The sequence below is a fragment of the Microtus pennsylvanicus genome, chromosome 2, assembly GCF_037038515.1.
Source record: "Microtus pennsylvanicus isolate mMicPen1 chromosome 2, mMicPen1.hap1, whole genome shotgun sequence".
Classification (NCBI taxonomy): Eukaryota; Metazoa; Chordata; class Mammalia; order Rodentia; family Cricetidae; genus Microtus; species Microtus pennsylvanicus.
Window position 1 is genome coordinate 118,329,484 of NC_134580.1, and position 23,916 is coordinate 118,353,399.

The 23,916-nt window shown below is 38.4% G+C and overlaps 1 protein-coding gene across 7 annotated transcripts in view; it reads left to right on the plus strand.

Annotated features, from left to right (window-relative positions):
* The window catches only part of Macrod2 (mono-ADP ribosylhydrolase 2), a 1,861,794-nt gene that overhangs the window by 509,803 nt on the left and 1,328,075 nt on the right, over window positions 1-23,916 (plus strand). Inside the window, exon 5 of one of the 7 annotated variants that reach the window (XM_075962331.1) lies at window positions 6,244-6,331. The exons of the other annotated variants lie outside the window; for them this stretch is intronic. Coding sequence (XP_075818446.1) covers window positions 6,244-6,296 — 53 coding nt within the window. The 3' untranslated portion in view covers window positions 6,297-6,331. Of the gene's footprint in view, window positions 1-6,243; window positions 6,332-23,916 lie in introns of those variants that run through there. 7 annotated transcript variants of the gene reach the window in all.

The window sequence follows — 23,916 nt, forward strand, 5'->3', positions numbered from 1 at the left end:
CCAAGGAGCTTCTTTATTAATCAGTGATAATCACAGCATACAGAGGAGAATCCCACATCATTTAGAACCCTTTAATAAGCTTGCTCAGGTCTTATATGGATACATGTAGCCAGATGTTGGGTGTCATTAGTAGGTAGATTTTTCTGTTCTGCCAACCAGCTCCCAAATACCCACATGGAGACTTCTTATTAATTGGAAAAAGTTGGCTGATATCTTAGGCTCATTTCTAACTAGCTCTTATAACTTAAATTAACCCATTTCTATTAATTTACTTTCTACCTGGTGTTTTTTTTACCTTTAGTCTGTACTTCCCATGTTGCCTCCTCTGAGTCCTGGTTTCTCCTCCCAACTCCACCCTTCTTCTTCCCAGAATTCTCTCTGTCCTGAAAATCTTGTTTAGCTATTGGTCATTTGGCTTTTTTTTTTTTTAAAAAAAAACAACAAAACCAATCACAGTAAAATATCTTCACACAGCATAAAGGAATATTCCACAACGTTTGGGGGTTTGAATATCCAGTAAAATCTGACTGGGGAAACTGAGGCAGTTATCTGGAGTTCTAGATCTTTTTAAGTACATGATATTTTCAATACCCTTAGCTGCTTATTGTTTTTGCTTCTCCCTGTTACAGAGAAGGGGGACCAGCCTGAACCAGGACAGGGAACTTGGGTGATACTGACATAAACATCATTGGACCGAAGTGAGGGACCAATCCTGCTTCTAGAGCCAGATTATCAGTGGGCTTAGATAGCATGTGACAATTTGCTAATATAATGTATATTACGGTACTGTTTCTCTTGGATGCTTATTGTAATAGTTATGTTACCTTTAATAGTTCTGCTTTCTCAGTTTTGTGTTGACTGAACCTTATTTTGTTTTAATAACTTGATATCATTGAGCCTCTTTTATTATATCTGACAAATTTAATGCATTTAATTCATTTTCTCCTTTACTGCCTTTCTCCTCTAAAGAGCACAAGATTGTTAACAGAATTCTTTAGTAAGGGAATGTAAGAAAATCCACTTGAGCTGTCATTTATCATCCTTTTCTGTTCTCTCTCCCATGTCTATACTTTTCTTTTTGTAGATTACACAGTATAGTTAGATCAGCCTCTTGTAAGTATCTTCCATAGCACAAAATAATTTCAGAGATACATGTTTAAAAGCCATTTTAGCTGCAACTGCTCTTCACTTTCTCCCCTTCTACTTCCAGAACAATATTTAAAATACCAAATGCCCATGAATAACTGGGCATCACTATCCTATGTCTGAGAAGAGAGAAGAATAAGTTAGTGTGGTGTGATGTCTAGGAGAGAATATACAGCCTTGTAAAGTCTGGGGTGACCTTTTCAATGCGTGTGAAGTCTAGGTGTAATGACTTCATAGGAAAGGTTCTTGGGACGGGAGCAATTCTATCACCCAATGTTAAATACTATTATTGTATACCACTGCAGCAATTCTCAAACAAATCTTTACCAAATCCTAACCATATATCAGACAGTATACTGGGAGTTCTGAAGAAATACAAATATAAAAAGATGATGCCATATAATTGCATAATGAGCAAGTATACATTTAATCATAAAGAAGGGAGTACATTGTATTTGGTCAAGAATTCGGATGGAGACTACAGGTGGCAAGACACATAGGACAAAGGAAGACATATTGGATGGAGGTAGCTGCACAGGGAAGCACCTGGCAAACAGCAGTATGGCTGGACATGCGTTTTGTTTGCTGAGAACCACAGTGACATTTGGGCAGTCAGAGTACCAGATCTCTTACCAGATAGACCTGTAATTCATCCCCCACAAAGCATGTACACATATAGTAGATAAGACACAACCATGAAGAAATTCTGAGTAAGAAAGTAAAACACTCTATGTTTTAGAAAACTGAATGTGCCTATTTGTAGTCACTCTGGATTCTTAGAAATGCCCCTAACGTCAAGGACGGTAACTGGTTGTGCAATTGTTACACTTTATGAACTTTGTAAAGTTTTTGGTTAGGCCTGGTAAAAGGAAGGAAAATTCTATTATAGAAGAAATGCATATTACTAAATTGCTCTGGAATTTTAGTTTTCCACATGTGGAAGAAGTTTTTCATTTTTGGACTACATAAATATTATTTGGCGGTGTAGGTACAGAGGAGTCAACTTAATGTGAACAGGTTGCTTTATATATTATAGCGTGTAAATCATATTAAAAGTGGATGCATTTTGATGATTCAAAAACTTAATTTTCCACCAGCTTTTATATGGCAAATGTACCAAGGAACTGTTTCAGGAATGAATTTCTCAGGTTACTTTAATTTCTCTCATGAAATATATTTATATTATAGTCTACACATATTTTATTGGTTTTATTTTTTACCAAAAGAAGTGTTGGCTAAAATTCTTTTAAAATGCATCCTAAGGGTATGAGTCGTGTATAATAATGAAATGCAGATGTACAAGTATCATTCTGATCTGTACTTGATTGCTGTTTATATGCAGTGTGAATTAGGAACAGAGCAAGGTGAGGTGAGGGAGGGGAGAAGGAATAAAAATACAATTAACAGGCTCAGTCGTTTTGGACTAAGGCTGCTTTAATTAACAGCTTCATGGTGGCAACACAATTGTGCTTTGGGGAAGCTAAGAATAACTGTGAGCCTGGCATCCTCTTTCTGAGGAACTCATTTTCTTTTGATAGACAAAAGTCAAAGTGGATAAAGTATTTTTGTCAGAAGATGACCAACTTCAACATTTTTTTGCATGTTGTTAATAAACATTCATTAGTTGAATTAGTAGGCATCAAGCATAATTTCTTCTGTCAAGACTAGCATTTGTCTTTGTATTTTCTAGAATTGTATGCCTGTAGAGTATTGGCCAAAAGAGTGATCAGGTTGAAATCACTTTATTTAATAAGTTACTTGTTTTTACATAAGAATATATACCAGAAGAGAATGTGTTTGACAGGTGATTTCAAGACAATATTCATTTAATGCTAGCTCTCTATCCCCTGACTATGTCCAAGTTTGCTTACCTTGTCTATATTTACTTATGCTTTTAATCGTTGATAGTACACCTAACCACATTAGTAACATCCCTACTGTATATTTTATATATGTCTAATTTTCATCTCTGGATGAGTTTTCAGTAGAACTTCCATGTCATATATTACACACTCTTCAGGTTTCTGCTGTACATTGTCAGATTGTTCTTTGTTCTTTCATTGTGTGTTTACCTATGTGCATTACTAGTAAAACATTACTCACTTATTTCTAAATATTTTATATTTTACATGCGTGTGTGTGCCTTAGTATATGTATATGTACCATGTGTATGCCATACCCTTGGAAGCCATAAGAGAGCATAAGATTTCTTGGAACCAGAATTACAGAGTGTTGTGAGTTACCTGCTGTAGGTGCTGGGAACAGAACACAGATCCTCTTAAAGAAGAGCAAGTGTGTTAACTATTGAATCATCTCTCCAGCCCAACACTGCTTACTTTAAGAGACATGCTCTTAATGTTTGTACTTCATGTAGAATCAGATTATATAACTGAATTCTCTAGAAAACATAACTATTTTATTTTTAAAAAATTAAATTGTTCCAGTAATATCCCTATCCTTTAGCAAGTGTTTCTATCCTTACTATGCAAAGTAGACTTTTCTTTTCCATCAAAATGCATATTCTGTGGGTGATTTAATGAGAGGGTAACTTTTGCCCTTTGTGTATATGTGTGGATTTTTAACAATATTAACAAAAAAAAAAAAAACCCTGGCTTTCGAGGTAGAATAAAAAAGAAACTTGAGCTTGCATGAAATGGCAGGAGCTGATTTGTTCTAGCCATGTGTCAAGTGACAACTGATAAATTAAACACAGTATTGTTCCCCTCTCGCCTTCTGAAGGTGGAAAAGGCTGGACTGAAAGGGAATTTCCTTTCTATAATGACACAACTCATTCATCTGTCTCACTCGCTCTTCTGTGGTTTGCATACATTTCTGATCACAAGGGAGGGATTAAAATTTGAATCATGATCCCCACTCGCTTGTTTGACTGTAAAATATGTCATTGTTCTCTTCTTACTGTTGCTACCAATCTCCCGTCCCTCCATTTGGTTCGCTGAAGAATCGCTCTTGAACAACTTTCACTTGTTGTTTCTAATGTAGTCCTAAGTGGCCTTAGTGTTCACAAAGCTGTCCGTTTGTCCGTTTGATTATGTCCTAGAGTCCCAGGCATCTCATTCCTTGTCCTATTTTCTAATGTCTAGTATTTTCTCTGCAAACTGAACTCTGTCCAGGCAATCTCTCCAGCCCCTGTTTCACTAAAGACAGCATCACCTAGACATCTCCCTTCCCGTCTTCCATTGCTCTCTTCTCTGGTGATCTCATTACAATTATTGGACCTTATTAAGATGACTGATCCATTGACTTCACCACATCACCATGCTCCTTCAGCTCCCTTCTGCAGCCTCTTTCTTCCCCCTGACTGGGGTTCTGTGCCATGCCACTATAGCTGTTGCTTCTTACAGGATAAGTGTGACTAGAGAAAAAAGTTCACAGGGAAGTCTTAAAATTATGACCCAAAGATCTCCTAAGGGAAATCCTATCATAAAACTGCACAACTTGACTCTTCACACATTGAAGTGACACCTTTCTTCCTGTCTGCGGATATCCTGAAATAATACTAATTAAGTAAAGAGGCAAAATCTTACACAATGGAAAAAACACGTGGTTTTATTAAAGCTATAACCTAGAATTTATTTCCTTGGATGGATTTTTAGTTACCTTATGAAATTTGTGATTATGGTATATGAAAGAAAAATTTTTGTCGTATGTCAGCACTTTAATCCAGCTGTTCTATTTAACCAATTAAGCCTCAAAATTACTATGACTATGTGTTTACATTGAGTGCTACACTTACACTTTTGAAGCAGCAGAATTTGAAACAAACAACCAAAAAAACCCAAACAAACTGGAATTGGTAGGCATGTTTGGATTCCTTGATCTTACAAGTGCTAGCGTGTGACTTTACAGACGATGTCTGTCCTGTCTTCTCTAAGATTTGATGTATCCCTCTTTATGATGGAGTTAGTGATGCTGACCCTCGTGGATCACTTTGAGAATCCAGTGGAAGGCATTCATGAGTTAATTAGTAGTCTGAGGAGCTCCACATGCGCTCCACCTGCCACCAGTTGAACACTTCACATTCAGAATTATAATGACCTAAAGTTTGGTGTTTCATGTCATCTTTCAAGCATGAAGGAATGAATATACGTCTTAAATCTGAAACATAATTTGATAGTCTTATTTATTCCTTCTCCAAAGATCTAAGTGATGAATTATTGACGAAAGAACAACATTGCTGGTTACATGCAGTGTATATGTTCTCGTGATTGTATAAATAAATAGCTGCGTAAACATTGGGCAGATCTAACTAACTTCTATGTGGGAATGAAGGCTGCATGTTATTCTTGGCTTCTCATTTCACCATAAAAGCTTCTCCTAATCTTGTTAATTTCCAAATATAATAGGGTTTTTTAAGAAATATGGAGGGAAGGATGCCCAGATAGGGAGTTGATTTGGAAATGTTTGTTTAATCTTCAAAAACATGTGCAAAATATCAAGAAATTTTGTCATCCTTAAATCTGGAATAGTTTTGGAAAATCTGCTTTGAAAATAAAGCTCCTAAGAGTGAGGAACTGGCTTACCCAGCTATCCTGTTTCAAGGAAAACAGAGGACACCTCTTGGATGAAATGCAATCCTCGTATTCACCAGCCTCAGGGAGAGGCCACTTAGGGGAAGCTGTAATTAGCCAGTTGCTTTTTTATTCCAATTGTTTCTCCTTGGTTTTTCATTTTTTTTTTGTTTTTCTTTTCTTTCTCTTCACTTTCTCACTTTGTTTTCTTTCTTAAGAGCACTTCTTATCATCCTTCATTTAAAAATTTTCAGTTTTTGAAATCACAGTAGGAAACGTGGAAATTGCATTCAGCTAGATTGTATCCACCAGCACTAACATAAATTCAGATGTCCGTATCAGAAAATTTATGCATTTTAATATTTTATTATGCTTAAAAATTTATTTTTTAAGTTTAAAATTTTATGTTTTAAATAATTAAAATTTATCTGTTACCTTTAAAATTGTATCACATTTATATTTTTCATCTAAGTCATTTTATTGTCCTACAGTTCTGTTTTGAACTGTAAAAGATTAAAAATGTGCTTTTATTATGCAGGGTTTCCAATCTTTCTTTTCTTATTTTCAGGCTCCAAGTCCAGACCTGGGTGGGAGTTTATTTTAGTTAGCATCTACACGTAACGCACATCACAAGGAAGCATGTGGACATCCCAGAGCATTTTTGTCAGCAGTGTGCTCATACAGATTCACCCAAGCCTCGTGAACGCATCACATCCCCCTTTGCCTAAAGTGCATATTTCTAATTCGAGATGTAAAACAAAAAGTCTGATGTTTTTATTCTTTTTTATATTTTTACATTTACAGTTTTTTTTTCCAGAAGTATATTTTACCATTTTTCTAAGTATTTTATTATTCGGTTTTCAAACTGGCTTTCAATATTAAATTTCACTTGTTTAGGTGATTACTAGAGTGAGGATTTAAGTAAGTCCTATTTTCTATAGCTACAAAGTTAGTAGTGATGATATAAAATATGATTCCATTGTGACAGTATAGTTTTATAGCCACTAATTATTTTTATGTCTATTTTTAATTCTTAATTCTCTACTTTGGTTCAGCTAAAGTTTCTCTGCTGAAACTCTGTATATTATTTCATTTGCATGTTCCTTGAGAATTTTCACTAGGAACACTTACTGTGGAGATGCTAAAATTATGTTTCAAAATCTCCTCGTAGCCTAAGTGCATGCATGGAAATGTATAGAAGAAGCAGTTTGAGGCTTAGGAAAGCATTGGTTGGAGAATTTCAGGCTTCCTATAAAGTCCTACGGCCTCACATTAAGTATGTTCTCCATGAGACTGGAGCATATGCTTCACAATTCACCCTAGCTTTAAAGATGGAGAATTATGTAAATCAATTAGATTGATTTACACACATGAAGAATCAAAAGTCCTTCAGCAGACTGGATGGCTTTATTGTTGACTTCTACCATACATTTGCTGAAGAACTCATATAAATTCCTTTTTAAGCAGTACAAACAACTGCAGAACGGTGACCCTTCCAAGTGCCTACCATGAGGTCAAATTTAGAAAAAAGTACTTGTGACCAAATGATACTTATTCCACTTCAGACAAAGATGGTTTAGCACATGCAAATAAATAAGTGTGCTGCGTTGCCTTGCGATCATAATAAATACAGCAAAAGCAGTTGATACAATTTGATATCTCTTCATGATAAAACAGTAAATTGGTTAAGGAATTTATGCACCTGAGTATGTTGAGGTATATATAATAACCCCATAACATTATACTCACTGTGTGGTACCCTGTTAAAATAATAATAATAACAGTAATAAATAGAATGTACTACCGAAAAATGAAATTGGTGTTGGGTACTATTAAATAATTGAGGATTGGTATGTTGGTAAACCAAAGAGAACTTCTCAAGGGAGACAAGTGTGTGTGTATGTCTTGTGTTTTTACTTTTTAAAAAAATTATGGCTTATTTGTTTAGTTTGCCTGTTTCTTATCTGGAGAAAAAGAAATTGGGTGTGTGGGAAGATAGGGAGGATCTGGAAGGAGTTGGAGGAAGGAAAACCGTAACCAAAATATATTGTATGATATTTTTTCAATAAAGATAAATCAATAAATAAAAAGAAGCGCCACATATGCTGAGAATCCTGGAGTGTGGGTTGAATCTGAACAGAAATGGAGTAAAGTTTACAGACAGACGTTAGCGGGAGCAAAGCCGCACATGTGGGAGCTGATGGACATTTCCTTCACCAGTCCCGTCTGGCCGTTCCTGAGGTGTAGAAGAGGGGGACAGGGCTGGAAATAGGGTTGGTGGCACAGATGTGCAGGAAGCACAGAGTGTTAAGCTGAGCTGCCTAACTCCATCTGTGGGAGGGCTCACTGTGCAGCCGCGTGTAGGTGACTCTTAGGAGAGAGATGGGAAGCAGAGCCACATGCTCTGTGTCGGGCAGCAGTAGCTGAATTCTGACAAGGGGCAGGTTTAATAAAGCTGAGTGGAGCACACGGTGACAGCAATAATAGGAAGGTGGGGACAGATGCGAGAGGTACCGAGGATGAGGAATTGACAAGATTTCTCATGGGGGAGGAGCACAGAGGAGGGTCTCCAGATGATCTGAGCCTTTGAGCCTAGGCAATGAGAAGAGGGTTGGCACCGGCGACTAGATAGCCATCATTTCAGGATCAACAGGGCTGCAGGCTGAATTAAAGTGTTGAAAAGACATTAAAGTTGACATTTTACCAGTCAGTAGACATTAGAAGGTTAGCAAATAGGAGAATTCCACTAGTGAGTATATTTCACTTTCAGACAAGGATGACATGGTGGAAAATTGATACTTTCAATAAAAAAGGATCAAAAAATTTCAAATGTAACAAAGACATCATCATCATTCATAGAATATCCTTTAAAAATCTTGGGGTGACTCCTGGGTCTCAATTAAATCACTGACAATTTCAATACATCAATTTTCTCAGTTACAAGAATAGGAAAGTCATACAAGTTTTGTGTTCATTCCCCAGATTTGTGTTAAAGGCTTTGCTTCAATCAAAACACAAAGTAAGAGTCTGCACATATATATGTGTTTATTGTTGTTACATTGAGAGAATTCTAGAAGGAACGTACAGATGAGATGGGAAGGCGATGTTAATTCACTTAACTTTCACTGCCTTCTTCACACTGGCTCAGGAACAGTTACTCAAACTATTAAATGATTCACTCCTTCAGCTAACACCATGAAATTAAGTTATTTCTCTTTCACAGATAAGGTTCAGAGACATGAGACACTGTCAAGTCATTGCCTGGCCCCCGGGAGCTTGACTTGATTAGGTATGGGAAGGGAACTACAAAAAGACAAACAGACAAATAGACAGAAAGCTGGGTCTGGGTTGATTGGGCTCTTTGATGAAGTAACTGCAGCACGCAAAAGCTTAGTGTGGTTATCGTGTGCCGTGAATATTAGGGTCAGGGTTGTTGAAGACTGCTGAACAAGGAGTGAGGGTTTATGGGATACAGATGATCGGGGACACAGGTTGGGTTATCCCAGGAGGAACAGTCGCTGCAGGGGATCAGTCTTCAAGCTGTAAAAAGGGTAGCTATTTTAGACATTTTCTACAAACACTGTTAACCATTCATACTTTGACCAAGAGGGAAGCATTGATCATTTCCCTGAACCTAGCCTGAAGGAAGACTTGACATTTTCCCATAGATCTGAGTTTTTGGGTTCATTGACATGGCCATGCCCATGTCATCTGGACACATTCTCTTAATATTAGACTCATTATACCAATGGTTATTCATGAGGTTGACCATCAGTCCAGGTTGCCCTACTGATCAAAACTATAAGTATTTCAGCCAAGCTTGGTTTGGACGTTTTGTTTGTGTGAATGTGGTCTCCATCCATGTTGCTTTCATGTCCACTTCTAAGGTTCACATGGCATTTGCTTCTCCTCTTGGCTGTGACTTCACTCAGGCGACTGTACAGGGAATAACATGGCCTGCAGGGAAGCACTCGTTTTAGATTTAGTCCAAGTGTTTGCTTTAGACATAACATTTTGTTCTGCAGACTGTGGGAGCTTGGGAAAGTTGTTTGTTCCTGCAAACTCCTTTTCTCATCTGTAAACACTGAACTGTAGCAGAAAGAATGGCAAACATAGGTTATGTCTACAGTTACTGAAAGACAGCAACTCAGACTCATTTACCTAGGCACCGAAAGTGTGGTATAGGAACCCCACTGTACTGTTAGGGGCCAAAAAATGTTAGTCCAAGGAAGAGGTGATTCTACAAACAGGACAAAGGGAGCTTTTATGTTGAATACATTATGTAACATGTGGCATTAATATACACATTTTTAGGCCAATAGAGTTGTAAAATATAATTTTCAATGCCTTTGGTTTTTGTTGTTTTTCTTTTCAAACTGGAAAAAGTAACCTGAAGATGGAGAAGTGCCTCAGGCCTGTGAGAGTCATCGCATGCCTGAGACTCACTCTTTCCTCCGACCCCCACACCTTTCTTAGTGTGTGAGCCGCGAGACTTTCCTCATAAATTCTGTTGACTGATTCATTAGCCTGCTAATTTTTAGCTTATGTCAGTTATAATAAAATTAGAATGGACCTTTATGTTCACTCACCCAAGGGGATGTTCCCAGCACCCCACTCCTAAATGATCACTTCCTCTTCTAGATTACCTCTCTAACAGGTGATTAAGCACCTCCCACCATATTTAAACTATTTATGTGCACATCTATGTCTCCTACTAGGCTATCAAAGCTTCCTAAGAACATGGCCTTAGATACTGCCTTATCCCTGACAATTAGTAAAACACATGGTAATGTAGAGTCATTCATAAAAATTGCTGAATTAAATTGTTAAGCCCTGACATTGTACTGCTAGCCATAAGTTAATTGGTATTTATAAATGTGCCTTATAATTAAGTTTTCACAAAAAACTCTAAGGATCTGAAATCAGAATTTGTTATCTACCCCTACGACATTTACCTTTTCTTTATGTGCTTTCCATATACTCTTCTCTACCAACTTAATTATTTCTTAAAATATCGAAAACTTAAATTAGTTTGTCAAGGCTTCTTGTCTCCTCTCTAAACAGAATTAAAACAAGGTATGTAAAAACAATCATGGTTTTTGATTTCTTCATGTATGCATTCCTGTATAATAAATGGCCCACTGTCTCACCAACCTACTGGGAATGCCATGTGAGGATGGGAAATTAGTCTTGAATCCTCCCATACCAAACAGAGGCAAGCATTGCTTAGTTACATATAAGAAACATCTTAGGGCATCCTTGGGGCTCAGGCATCCAGCTGGATGGATGGAGCAGACCAATGGTAAATTATTAGAACCTTGGCTGCTGATTGGCTTGTGCCATGTAATTATGTTTTAGTTTGTGAGGGGAACTTTCATTTATTTTGCATTTCCTATTTTCTGATCTATAATTTCCTCAGCCTTGAGGAGTTTTATATCTTACTAGCTTAAGATGCATAGAAAGCTGAGTCCCTAGTCCAAATAAGAGATACTACTTTAAGTAGTCAGAGTTATCAAGGGTTTGGGTTGATGATGGCACCAGTTACATCATCAGAACTTGGTGGGAATGTGGGGGGACTTTCATAAGGAGGGCTGTGAAGAGTAACCTATAAGAGTGGTGGCTCTGAACAGGCTACGTCTATGTGTCCTCAAGAGAGAAAGTGACATGTTTTAGCTGTGGATAATCAATGTATGTTCACAGAGAATGACAGTTTAGAGTCTTGGCATAGTCTAATATTTAGAATCTCATGCTTATTAACTAGGTTCTTTTGGAATGGTTTGGATTCTTAATTATAAAGGAAGAGTGGTTGATAAATAAAAAGGATAATTATTTACCAGATGGGAAGTTTGGCGAGGTGACTTCCCTTCAGTAATAAGAGTGAGGCATCTCCGGTAGGCTGGGCATTTTTCCATGCTGCCATCCTGACACAGGCCTTGCTTTGCTTTTTTCTTTTGGATTCTTACAACTCCTCCAGGACAGTATTACTGCCACCAGTATTTACAGATAAAGCACATAAAGATTGAGTTTTGCAGATCTATGTGACTTGAACAAGATCTCACAATAACCAGAAGTCTGAGGGGCAAATCTAAAAATTTCTTACTATTTCTGTCTTCCTTGCTTCCTTGAAACTCTTTAGCTCAAGCAGAGGCAACTACAGGTAGGCCTCCTTGGCAGTTGAAAGTTATTCAGGCATAATCTTTGTTGACACTTCCTAGGCTCTTGGGCCCTCGGATATCTCAATCCCCTTCTATGACTGCTTGGCCCTTTGTCTTTATGGAGTCCCCTGACTTGAATGTTATATGTAGCCTTTCCCACAGGTGCAGAAATATTTACATCTCTAATATGTGAAATTACCAACTTACACTATTTGATAGCAGTACAGCAGTAAATGCAGTTTTGCCTCCTGAAAATTCTCACTCCTTAGATATCCGAGGCCCTGACACTTCCTAAAACAAATGAGGGCGTTATGACTTTCAGCTGTCTGAAGAGTGGGACGCTGAGTTGGGCTACTGGTGCTTCCTTGTCTTACTGTGTATCTTCCAGTGTTGCGATGGTAGATTTATATTGTAAGGTTCTCAAACTATAAATAATATTTGTCCTCTATTGCATAGTGGTCATCACATGGGTGCTCTGTCAGCTTATAGAGAGGCACTAAGTTGGTACCATGATCACAGCTAGATTCATGCAGTAGGATAAGGGATCTTGGCAAATGTCATCTTTAATCATGTCCTAAGCATCCTTACCTTTCCGTTCATGGAAGAAGTTGATCTCATATTTTAGATTCACATGACTCAAATATCTTCAAGATGCCAGAAAAGGTGGTACCTTTGCTTCCAAATGTAGAAAGGCAGGTATCATTTGAATAGACTGTCTCATTGAGCATACACCTGACTTATGTCTGAAAGGGCCTTTGTTATGCTTCTGTTTGCAGAATGCATGTACATCTTGCAATTATCCTTTTTACAAGATGCATATTATAACTATAACATATATCAGTCTGTCTCATGGAAGATGGAAGCTCATAGCCTTGTATTTGTTGTATACAGTGGACAAAGGACTGTATTAGTTTCCTGGGCTTTCTGTTTTAACATACCATAAAACAAATAACTTGACCAATGATAATTTATTATGTCACAGTTCTGAAAAGTCTACTGACATCAACTTGGCAGAGCTGACTTCTTCTGAAGGCCAAGAAGGAAATTTTGTTCCCAGCTGGTGTCCTAACTTTTACATAGTTTGAAGATTTCTTTTGGCTCCTGGTGGTTTGCTTTCTGTGTCTTTACATTGTCTTCTGTTTCTGCATGCATGTCTGTGTATCTGAATGTCTTCTTTTTAAAAATTCACTTATTTTATCTTACGCATATGAATGCTTTGCCTGCATGTGTGTACGTACAGCATGTGTGTGCCAACATGTGTGTATGTGCACCGTATGTGTGCTTTATGCCCACAGAGCTAGAAGAGGATGTCAGATCCCCTGGAAGGGAAGTAACAGAGAGTTGTAGGCCACCGTGTAAGTGCTGAGAACTGAACCTGGGTCCTCTGCAAGAGCAGCAAGTTCTTTTCATTGCTCAGCCATCTTTCCAGCTCTGAATGTCTTCTGATGAAGCTGTTTGTCGTACTGGATTAGGACCTTCTGCAAGGCTCTTAACTCGACCATCTGCAAAGATTCTACTTCCAAATGAGGTCCCATTCATATAAAGGTTAGGGATTTAATATTTTATGAAGAACAAAATTCAATCCATAACAGGTTGAAAGTTCTCACTGTAACTTAGACTTCCTGATACTGAGTACTGCAAGAGTTACTTTTGAGACTTTTTGAAATACATTTTTCCATTTAAATAGTGCTAGGTTTTTGAAGAAAAGTAAAAAGAAAAAAGTGTATCTATAAGAGAATATGGAGTGTTTCTATATATATTATATATATATTTCTAATATGTAATATATATATATATATATTCTTTAGTTAATTTACCCATGGATAATAGAATGAAAAATATATTCATTGTTGCATGGCTGCTCTTGTGTCTGTAATGTTTAAGCTCAGAAAGATAACTCATGTATAAATAATTTTAGAGTTGTAAAACAGATTAGGTTCAAATTAAGCATGGACTCAAATAATATTGTGCTATTTATTAAACTTAAACAAACGAACCTAACTGTTATTCTTTTAAATATCCATTTAATAAAACTTCTTCATGCAATTTGACTTTGGATGAAGAAAAATGTGTATGAAATGTCTCGGTTCTACCATTGCTCTGTGGCGTTAGATAAGAGTTCCGTGTGCTAAGCCTCTGTTTTCTCATGTGTAATGCTGAAATAGGGATACTATATTTATCTCAGGACTTTGAGAATTTTCTTTTTAAAGAAAAACACACCTAGAACACATAGAAGAGTCCTAGGCAGTTGGTGAGCAGACCATAAACATCAACTGTATTGTCACTGCCAATTAAATTAATTAGTTCCATTAAAATTGTAACTACTATTTTACACTAATTAAATTAAAACCCTCAGCCTAAAGAGCAGGGGTTGCTATGATTTTGTGCTGACAGCAATTAGGAATATAGGTAGCAATAAATTATAATTATCATATGTCAGAGATTATGGGTCTAATGGGTTCATTATTCTGATTCATTCTGAATAAATAATAGTTTTAATAGAATTATAACCTATAGAAAAAGTCTTAAGATTAAAAATATATAGATGTGCTATGGCGAGAGGCATATCAGAGACTCGATGGTGGTGCGTGAGAGTCGACAATGGAACGTATTGTTGCCCAGTAGCGTTGGTGGGGTAGTGTGCAGCAGTCTGGAGCTTACACGCATGCAGACTCAGTCCCCCTCCCCATTCCCTCCCTCTTAAGCCTCCCAGCAGTGGGACGGCCCTGCATTTGGGCATTAAGGCGATTGCTCTGACTCTGAGCCACTACAGAGGCTGAGATGAGAAAGGGTTCTGTTTCTGGATTGGACCTCCTTGAAGACCGCTGTGGTCTGTGACGCCACTGGAGGCCATGTTGGTATCTGTGGTCCACGCTGCTATTCAGGACCACGATGAAGCCCAAGTTCCATGTGGATCTTCGAGGTTTGTGCTGCTGACTGAAGGCATGTTGAAGTCTGTGGGTCACCATGCTGACAGGCCATATTGATGGAAGTGGCCTGTGCTGCCATCTTAGGCCTTGGTGTTGTCTGGATCCATGGTCCTATTGCACCTGGGGTCTGGGTAAGTTGGTGTTTGTGGTCCATGTTATTACCGGATGCCGTGCCAATGTCCGTGGTCTGTGCTGCAAACTAAAGCCATGTTTGTATATGAGATTTCGCCACTGATGAGCCAACTTGCCGCTTAGCACTTGCAGTTCTTGCAGAGGACCGGAGTTTGTTTCGGAGCACACTGGGCTATTTGCTATTGTCTATAATTCAGTCTACGGGGTATCTGTTGTCTTCTTTGGGCCTTCTCAGCTATCACGCCATGTGCACAAACCCACACACATACTGTGCAATCTCAAACCTGGGACAAACGGCTGAGTGCGTATCTAACCCACCAAAGCAGATGCTGATTACTATATTCTCCCGGCATCCCTCAGTTGCATCCCTGTTACAGGGCCCTCTGGGTTGGTATACCCTGTCCTCTACCTTAAACTTCTCCAGCCCAGGGGCTGTGCTGCCCTTCCGCCTGCTGCCTTTCCTTATAAAATCTGACTACTTTGGTTGCCAGGCTTCTTTGGGCCTCCTGGCTCTTCATGATCACTCTGGAATCCCCTAGATGTGTCTGCGTCTGGATGTGCTTTTTTTTTTTTTTAATTTTTTTCTTATATAGCCAACTTTCTCTCCCACCAAACTTAGGACCAAATAAGTTCCTTTTTTTTTTCATTCACATCCACATGCACATAATGTAAATAAATAATGAAAGAAATCTTAAGAAAAAGGTGTTAGGGAGAGAGGTACTCCTCAGATCCTGTAGCTTTCCTTGGTGATCATGGCACACAGGAATCATGCTGGAATGATCCTTTACTGGAGCCACCTCAGGACTGGCACTTATTTGTCAGAAAAGGGAACTTATAATTTCTGGCATGCTCTTGAGTTGAGGGAAATTTCAAAGGAGAAAACTGGAGAAAGAAGAGAAAGAACAGAAACCGAGGGCAAAAGAAAGACATAGAGATTTCTCCTTCCATAGTGGACATCAAGTTGAATTAATTTTAATTTGTGGTGTTAAAGTAAGCTATGAAATATTTACCCATATAAAATGTTCTTATCCTCTAACTACTGTGGGGATTCCACTTTTAGTTCCCTGTTGGCTCCTGTAAATTTCACACTAATGCTCGTTCAACTGTTTGCGGACCCAAAGGAACTTGTATACAAGTGGCTGAGGGGGTAGCTTAGTCACTTAAGTGTGTGCCTTGTAGGCACAAACCCAAGTTTGTTTTTTTTTTAAAGATCTAGGTGCATGCTTGTAATCCTAGTAATGGGGAGCCTGAGATAGGTGGATCCCTGGGGCTCAGCTTAGTCTAGCAGGTGAGCTCCTGGCTGGCAAGAAACCATATCTCCAAAGGAAAGGGCAAATGGTGTCTCTCTACACATATATGCGGCCCTGTGCCCTTGCATATATGTACACACAGAGAGAGGGGGGAAGGTGGAGAGAGAGAGAATGTGATCCTTCTTCCAAGATTACCCTACAATATCAAGCATTAAAGCTCAGACACAAGGGCAGACACTATGACAGACAGTTCCTCATCCCAGCACTATTAACATTTTGGGGTCAAATACCAGCACCTGTCTGCTGTGGAGAGACAGCCCCATTACTTGTCTTCATCAGAAGTGCTTCCTCACCCCTCCAGTTCTAGAAAACGTTTCTCTTGATGAAGTCAGACTTTTAGTTGGAGGCGAAAATCACTCCTCCTTCTATCCGGAGGCAGTAACTCAGATGGCTTTCTCATAGGCAGAGGAGCTGTCACCTTTGTGACAGTTTTGTTGCTGTGGAAAACGATGATCCAGGCCAGCATTCTTTCCTCTGGATTGTACTTTGCATCTCACTCCCTCATTCCTTTGACTGATATTTATTTGACTGATATTTATTGTCACTAAGGATTTACCAGACCTATAGGTTTCTGTAGCGGCAATAACTAAGACAGCGAAGTCCTTGTTCTCATAAAGCATCTTTGGGACGCATAGGAGAAGAGTGAATGAACATGTCAGCACCCAGGAAACATATGTAATGCAACACTGGAAGGAACTAAAGGAAGATGGAGCATCAGTGGCTCTGATTCAGACAGAATGCTAAGGGGAGATTAACTGAAGTCAAAACCGAGGAAGGGATCCATCTAAGGGAGACACATTCCTGGAAAGGGAGACGGAAAATGTGACAGCCCTCAGACACAGATCTGTCCTGACGAGGCCTTAGAGATAGAAAAAGAGGTTTTAGGACATGGCACACTGGAATACCTTTTAAGGTTTCAAGGTTGTGTAAGATCTGGGTACCATAGAAAGTAGTTTGATTTTTTTTTTTTTTTGTGTGTGTGTGTGTGTGATTTTGTCAGCCATCCTAAGGACAGAAGAAAAAGCAGGGACTTACATTAAGAAACTTTTGAAGCAGCCCAAGACATTGGTGGCCCACATTAAAGTTGCATGTTTAGAAGAAGAGAAATTGCAGGCCTTGAAATACAGAGGTCAAGGCAATAGCCATTGCTGTCATTTAGTCGGTGAAAGAGATGAGCCCGAGGTGACTCTAGTTTGGAGCCTGAACAATTAGGAAGTTTATGTTGCTATTTACTGAGCCGGAACTCCTTCTGTGGAGCCCTAGCTGTTTTGATCTATGGGCAGTTGAGTGAAAACAGGGACACTGGTGTCCCTTTGCTCTCTACTTAAGAGGTCAGAATAAATTTTTTAGATGATCTTTTATGGGTCTCTGATGCTGAATTTCAGGGACTCTGATTTACATTGCAGCCTACTTTCTGTACTAGTCAAACATGAGGCTGTCATTATTCCCCAAAGAAAGCACACATGCATTTGAACATTACACAAATGACCAACCTCAGAATGTTGTGTGTTCATACTTGTGAGTGCAGAGAGACTGATGAATTTATGTGAAAACAGGTATCCTGGTCACACTTAATCTGCCTGTGATAGTTAGCACATGCAGATAACATGACCATGTGTAGTTTATCAACCAGACAAAGCTTCTTTTTCTACAATGGAGAGATTCTCCCCCAAATCAGTGTTTTGTCACATGAAATAAACCAGCAGAAGTCCTCAGCAAAATCAAGTTGGCTTCATTTCAGGGATTCAGGGATGGTTCAACATGTGTCAACAAATATAATCTACCACAAATGATCTCAACAACAGAAAACACATGATAATCTTAAAAAATAAAAGATCTCTGACAAATCCAATATCCCTTCATGATAAAAAAAAAAAACAGAGAGAGAGAGAGAGAGACTATCAATGCGGGAGGTGGCATATCTCATCTGAATATAACATCATACCTGAAAGGAGAAAAAAATTGAAGCATTTCCACAACAATCTGGAAACAGACAAGGATGCCCACTTTCTTCTCTACTGTTCAAATGTTGCTTAAAGTATTAATTACAGTTATAGAAACAAGAGAAGGAAGCAAAAAAAAAGCTATAAACAGAGAAAGGAACAAGTCAAAGAATCCCTGTTTACAGATTACATGATTCTATACATAGGGGACTCTAAAGACGCTATCAAGAAACTCAGAACTGATGAACACTTCCAACACTTTCAGCAAAGTGTTACAAAATCAAGATATACAAATCAGTAGCCTTCTGACAAATGCCACTGTCAAATATATCAAGAAGGAAATCAAGAAAACAATTCAACTCCTAGTAGTCAAATATGAAAAGAAAAAAAAGAGAAGTAAGGAAAGAAAAGAAAAATCTATACAATGAAAAAATTAAAACACAGAAAAAAGCAATAAAAAAAACAGATGATGGAAATATCCCCCATGTTTATGGATTTGAAAAAGCCCAAAGGCAATCGTGAGTAATGAGAATATTGCTGGAGGTACCTTAGTAGCAAATTTCAAGTCATACTTCAGAAAGAAAGAAAGTGTGGTACTAGTATAAAAACAGGCACATAGGATAATGGGATAGAACAGAAAACCCAGACATAAGTCTGTGTAATTATGGCTACCTGACTTTTGACAAAAACAAAACACATATTGGAGGAAAGACAGCTTCTTCCACACATAGTAATAAGAAAACTGGATATATATATATATAGAGAGAACAAGAGAGAAAAAAATAAAACCTGTTCTTCACATCTATTCTACACAAAGGAAACATCCCAAAGACATCAAAGTTCAACTTGAAACCACTAGACGATGAATCAGGGTGTACACTTTATGATACAGGCACAGATGAGGACTTGTAAGGACTCTGTGAAGATGGCTCCAGTCACTCAGGAAATAAAACGATTGACAAGTGAGAGCTCCTGAAATTAAAAAAGCCGCTGTTCAACGACAACGAGATCGATAAAGGGACTAGACAGCCCACAGAACAGGAGGAGATCTTGGGCAGCGGTACATTCAAAAGAAGATTAGTGTCTACAATATGCCAAGAGTTTTATAAGCTGAACATTAAGAACATAAACGGAATTTTAAAAATTGGAGTCTGGGGAACTAAATAGATTACTCAAAAGAAGAAACATAAATAGCTATTAAATGTTTTTGTTAAAAGGTCAACATCCTTAGCTATCAGGGAAATGCATGTAAAAACTACTTTATGATTTCATCTTATACCAGTCAGAATGGCTCCTGGGAACCAAACAAAAAACTACAAATGTTGCCAAAGATGTGGGAAAGGGACCCTTACATAAACTGTAAACTGGGGAAGTCCCCATGGGAAACAGTGTGACGGCGTCTCAACTAGCTAAAATAGAACTACTGATGCCCCAGGTCTACTGCTCCTCGCCATGTACCCAAAGTGTCCCACCCCTTCTCATAGAGATACCTGCATTCCTTTACCCATTGCTGCTCTAGTCCCAGTAGTGAGGAGGCAGAGGCAGCCCAGCTAGCTACCCATCTAATGGGAACAGGCAATGAAGATGTCTTTCATGTGCACGACAGAATTTTATTCAGCAGGAAAGAACAAAGAATTATGAAATTTGAAGGGAAATGGACAGCCCCGGAAAAGGCTGTACGGAGTGAGGGAATGAGGCCCAGATAGAGAGCCACCACCTGCCCTCCTTTATGTGCAAATCCTAGCTATGGAAAAGGGGAGAAAGAATGTGAGATAGTGATGTTCAACAAAAGGAAATCTCTTGGACATGACAAGGCAGTTGTCTTTATGAACTCCCTGCAGTGGTGAATGTCAACTCACAGAGAAAACATCCACAAAATTTAACCCATCATGATTATATCCTGGTTTAAGGGACAGAGTCCATTGGCCCCTCATCTAGAGTAACTATGGCCAGTTAACACTTGTTAGGACAAGGGTGTCATTTTCTTCAATAGTATAGCTATAGACAATTGCCATTGCTTTACCTACATTCAGCAAGTAACTAATGAAAGCCAGTGGGTCACACACTCAAAGAAAACAAAAAAGTAGGAGCAGGCCTTGTTGAAAAGAAGGGTACTAGGAAGAGGTGGTGGAGGAAGAGGAATTAGGGGACTAAAATTACTAAAATTTATGATAGGAAAGTGTGAAGCTGTCAATACAAATTTGGAAAAACATCTTTTACAGTAATTGTTACTTAAAGACAACTCACAAGAAACCTATTTTCAAAATAGATGGCCTCTCTTGTTAATGCTTGTTTTTCATTGTTGTTTATTTTCCAAATTAGACTCTCTCAATTTGAAGTTGGAAACATAACTTTTGAATCTAATGACAGAAAAAGTCTGAGTAATGGTGCTTGAAATGTGAAGACATGCTATAAAGCTCTACAGTTTGTGTGGGTTTTAGGGTAACCGGAACAAGCAAGAGGGTAAAGGGTATAGAGCTAACAGTCCCTGAGGGGGCATAAATTCTTGAGGACCTTTGCTGGCTAATTCCATGTGATAAAGCACTGATTTGGGGGAGAATCTCTCCACTGTAGACAGAAGAAGCTTCTTTCTGTGTGATAGCCTACACACAGCCATGTTATCTGAATGTGCCAACTATCACAGGCAGAGTATGTGTGACCCGGATGTCTGTTTCCACATAAATTCTTCAGTCTGGACTCACAACTACATACACACAGCTTTCTGAGACTGGCTGGCCATTTGTGTAATGTTCAAATGCATGTGTGCTTTCTTTGGCAAACATGACAGCTTCATCATATTTGAAAGTACATTACAGAAAGTAGGCTGTAACTTCAATCAGAGTCCTTGAAATTCTGAAATGCCTAGTTTTTGTTTTGTTTGTTTTATTTTGCTGTTGGCTTGGAGGGATTTTTCTCATATCTTTACCCTAAGATAGCAACACATGTTTCTTGGAGGCAGCAAAAGTGTGTGGGGGGAATCCTGATTTCTAATACACCCTCCTAGTCTGTTTATTTTTTTTAAATACAGAAATAGTGCTCATCAATATTCAGTGTTGTTACTGAAGAGCGAGTATTGATTCTTATAATATGGTTGTTTTGGGTGTTTTATTTCTCAGTACTCTTTGTCTAACAACTATCTTAGTGTTTATTTGTTTTCTCTGTGTGCCTTCTTGAGTCTTTTTTTCCTCTGCCCAAAGTATTCTTTGCAGTATCAGTAGGGATGCCTTGGTGGTTGTTGTTATTCCTTAGCCTGCTTTTGTCATGAAGAATTTTTTTTCCTGTCTTTCAATTATAGATTATTTGGTTGAATTCATCAGTGGCAGTTGTGATCTTTGATACTTTAAAAACTTCTGCCAAAGATATTTGAGCTTTGAAGGTTTCCATTGAGAAGTCAATAGTTAGAACTTGGTCTCTCTCTCTCCTCTCCCCCCACCCCTCTCTCTCCTTTCCATACATTTTCCTGGTTCTGTATAGTTAATCAGTTTTAAATATGATGTGACAAGGGGAGATTTTTTTTCTGATCTTGTCTACTTGTTGCTCTTGTGAGTCTCTAATGTCAATAATATCACTTTTTCTAAATTTGGAAAGTTTTCTTCAATGATTTTGCTGAAAACATTCTCTGTTCTTATACTACAAAATTCTCCTTTTTTTTCCTGCCCATAGAGAGAAAATTTTCCATGATGTCCCGAAGATCTGGCTTGTTCCTTCCATGTGTTTTTAAAGTTTATAATTAGCCTTGACAGTTCCTCTGTCTTGTTTTCAATCATTAAAATTCTGTCCTCTGCATGATCCATCCTATTTGTGAGTCCTTTGACTGTACTTTTTATTTGATCTATTCTATTTTTCATTCCATCCTTTCAGTTTGCTCGTTCTTAAGTATTTCTAACTTTGTTGGATTCTATTTCCATCACCTGCATTGACTTCCTTACTTCATCTAATTGTTTGCTCATGTTCTCTTGGGATATATTTATATCTTCCTTACATTATTTGAACATGTTGATAACTGTTCATTCAAATTGGGTGTCTGAAATTTCATATAGGCCATTTTTGTTGGATGTCATCTCTATGAGGCTGGCAATTTTTAGAGGCGAGTTGTCCTGACTTTTTCGTTTTCCTGAAGCTCAAGTGCATGCTCCCTAATCTCAGATGGGAGAGCTGAAGTGGGGGCCAGAGCGCAGGCATGCACTGTAACCTCCAATGTCAAACAAAGGTGGGCACGAAAAAATTTAAAATATAGCTGAATAATGTTGTTTTGAAGAGACATCCGTTTCATCTACCGTCAGCTGTCTGTACTGTGATGATTCTAAATGTCAAAGTTAATGCATAGAGTAGGGTGGTGATTTTTGTTTCATTTTCCAGGTGAATCCAACATAGCCCTCCATTTCATTTTCTTTAATAAATAGAATAGTCTTCACTGCTAAGTTGCTATTTGTTATATTGTGAATGCTGCTGGTAATTTTCCATTTCTACCTGGGGCTGCTTCTTCACTAGCTGGGGAGTTTATTTCTCAGGACAGCAATTGTGTTTGAATAAACTCTCAGTAGTTATTCTTTGGATGCTGGAAAGAAAATCTTTTATTTGTGAGTTATTACAGTGTTTATTCATTGTGGGTATTGTATTTGGGTCAAAATACACATTTTTATTTTCTCTATTAGTTATTTTAAATTATTCAGAACCAAGAGAATGACAAATCATTGTTTGAGGGGTTTCTTTTTCATTTTTTTCAAGCTAGTATGTATTAAAATATACTGTTATGATAATTATAATAATAAAAATAGAGCTGAGTCCAGTGCTTTGAAAATACTAAAAGAAGGCAAATTTAACTGTTGTTTGTGATTGTGTGGGTTTACTATATAAAACTGTTAACTTGGTTTGTAATGTAAGCATAAATAATAATATACAGTGAATTCCGAATAGGTTTTTCATAGTAACACGAATTTTTGGATATTTCATAAAAACCTGGCTGGAGTAGCATTGCTTATAGATTCACGAACTTGGAATTTGAGTCTTCAGATTTTGTCACGAAATGAAGCATAATCTATAGGTGTAAATGTGGTCTATAGTGCTGGCCTTCAGAAATCCCATCCCATCCAAACTATCTACTCTCTATGAAAGCATGGAGAAACCACAGAGCCATTTTGTTGATGTGGGAGTGTCATATATCAATCTGTTGATTTCATTGTTTAAGCAATAAAGAAACTGCTAGGCCCATTGGATAGGCCCACCCTTAGGTGGGTGGAGTAAACAGAACAGAATGCCGGGAGGAAGAGGAAGTGAGGTCAGACTCCACAGCTCTCCTCTCCGGAGCAGACGCAAGAGAGACGCCATGCTACCTGCTCCAGGGAAGACGCACACCATGCCCCAGTTCCGACCCAGGATGGACTTAGGCTAGAATCTTCCCGGTAAGCGCACCTAGGGGCGCTACACAGATGATTAGAAAAGGGCTAGTCCAGGTGTGAGAATTAGCCTAGAAGAGAATGGGCCAAGCAGTGTTTAAAAGAATACAGTGTCTATGTAATTATTTCGGGGCATAAGCGAGCCGGACAGGCGGCTGGGGTGTTTGGGGACGCAACCCCGCCGCCGCTCCATATTACAACAAATGACGCCCAGACGTGTGGCTAACTAAACCCACTTAAAAAACCTGAGAAGGCTTAAAAATAAGGAAGAGAGCGTTTAACACAGATTTTTGCTGTTTGTTCGTGGCGTGCTGTAGAGAGATTTCCTGATTCGGCAACAGCAGCAGAAAAAACGCTGTGTCATTTCAAAGAGTG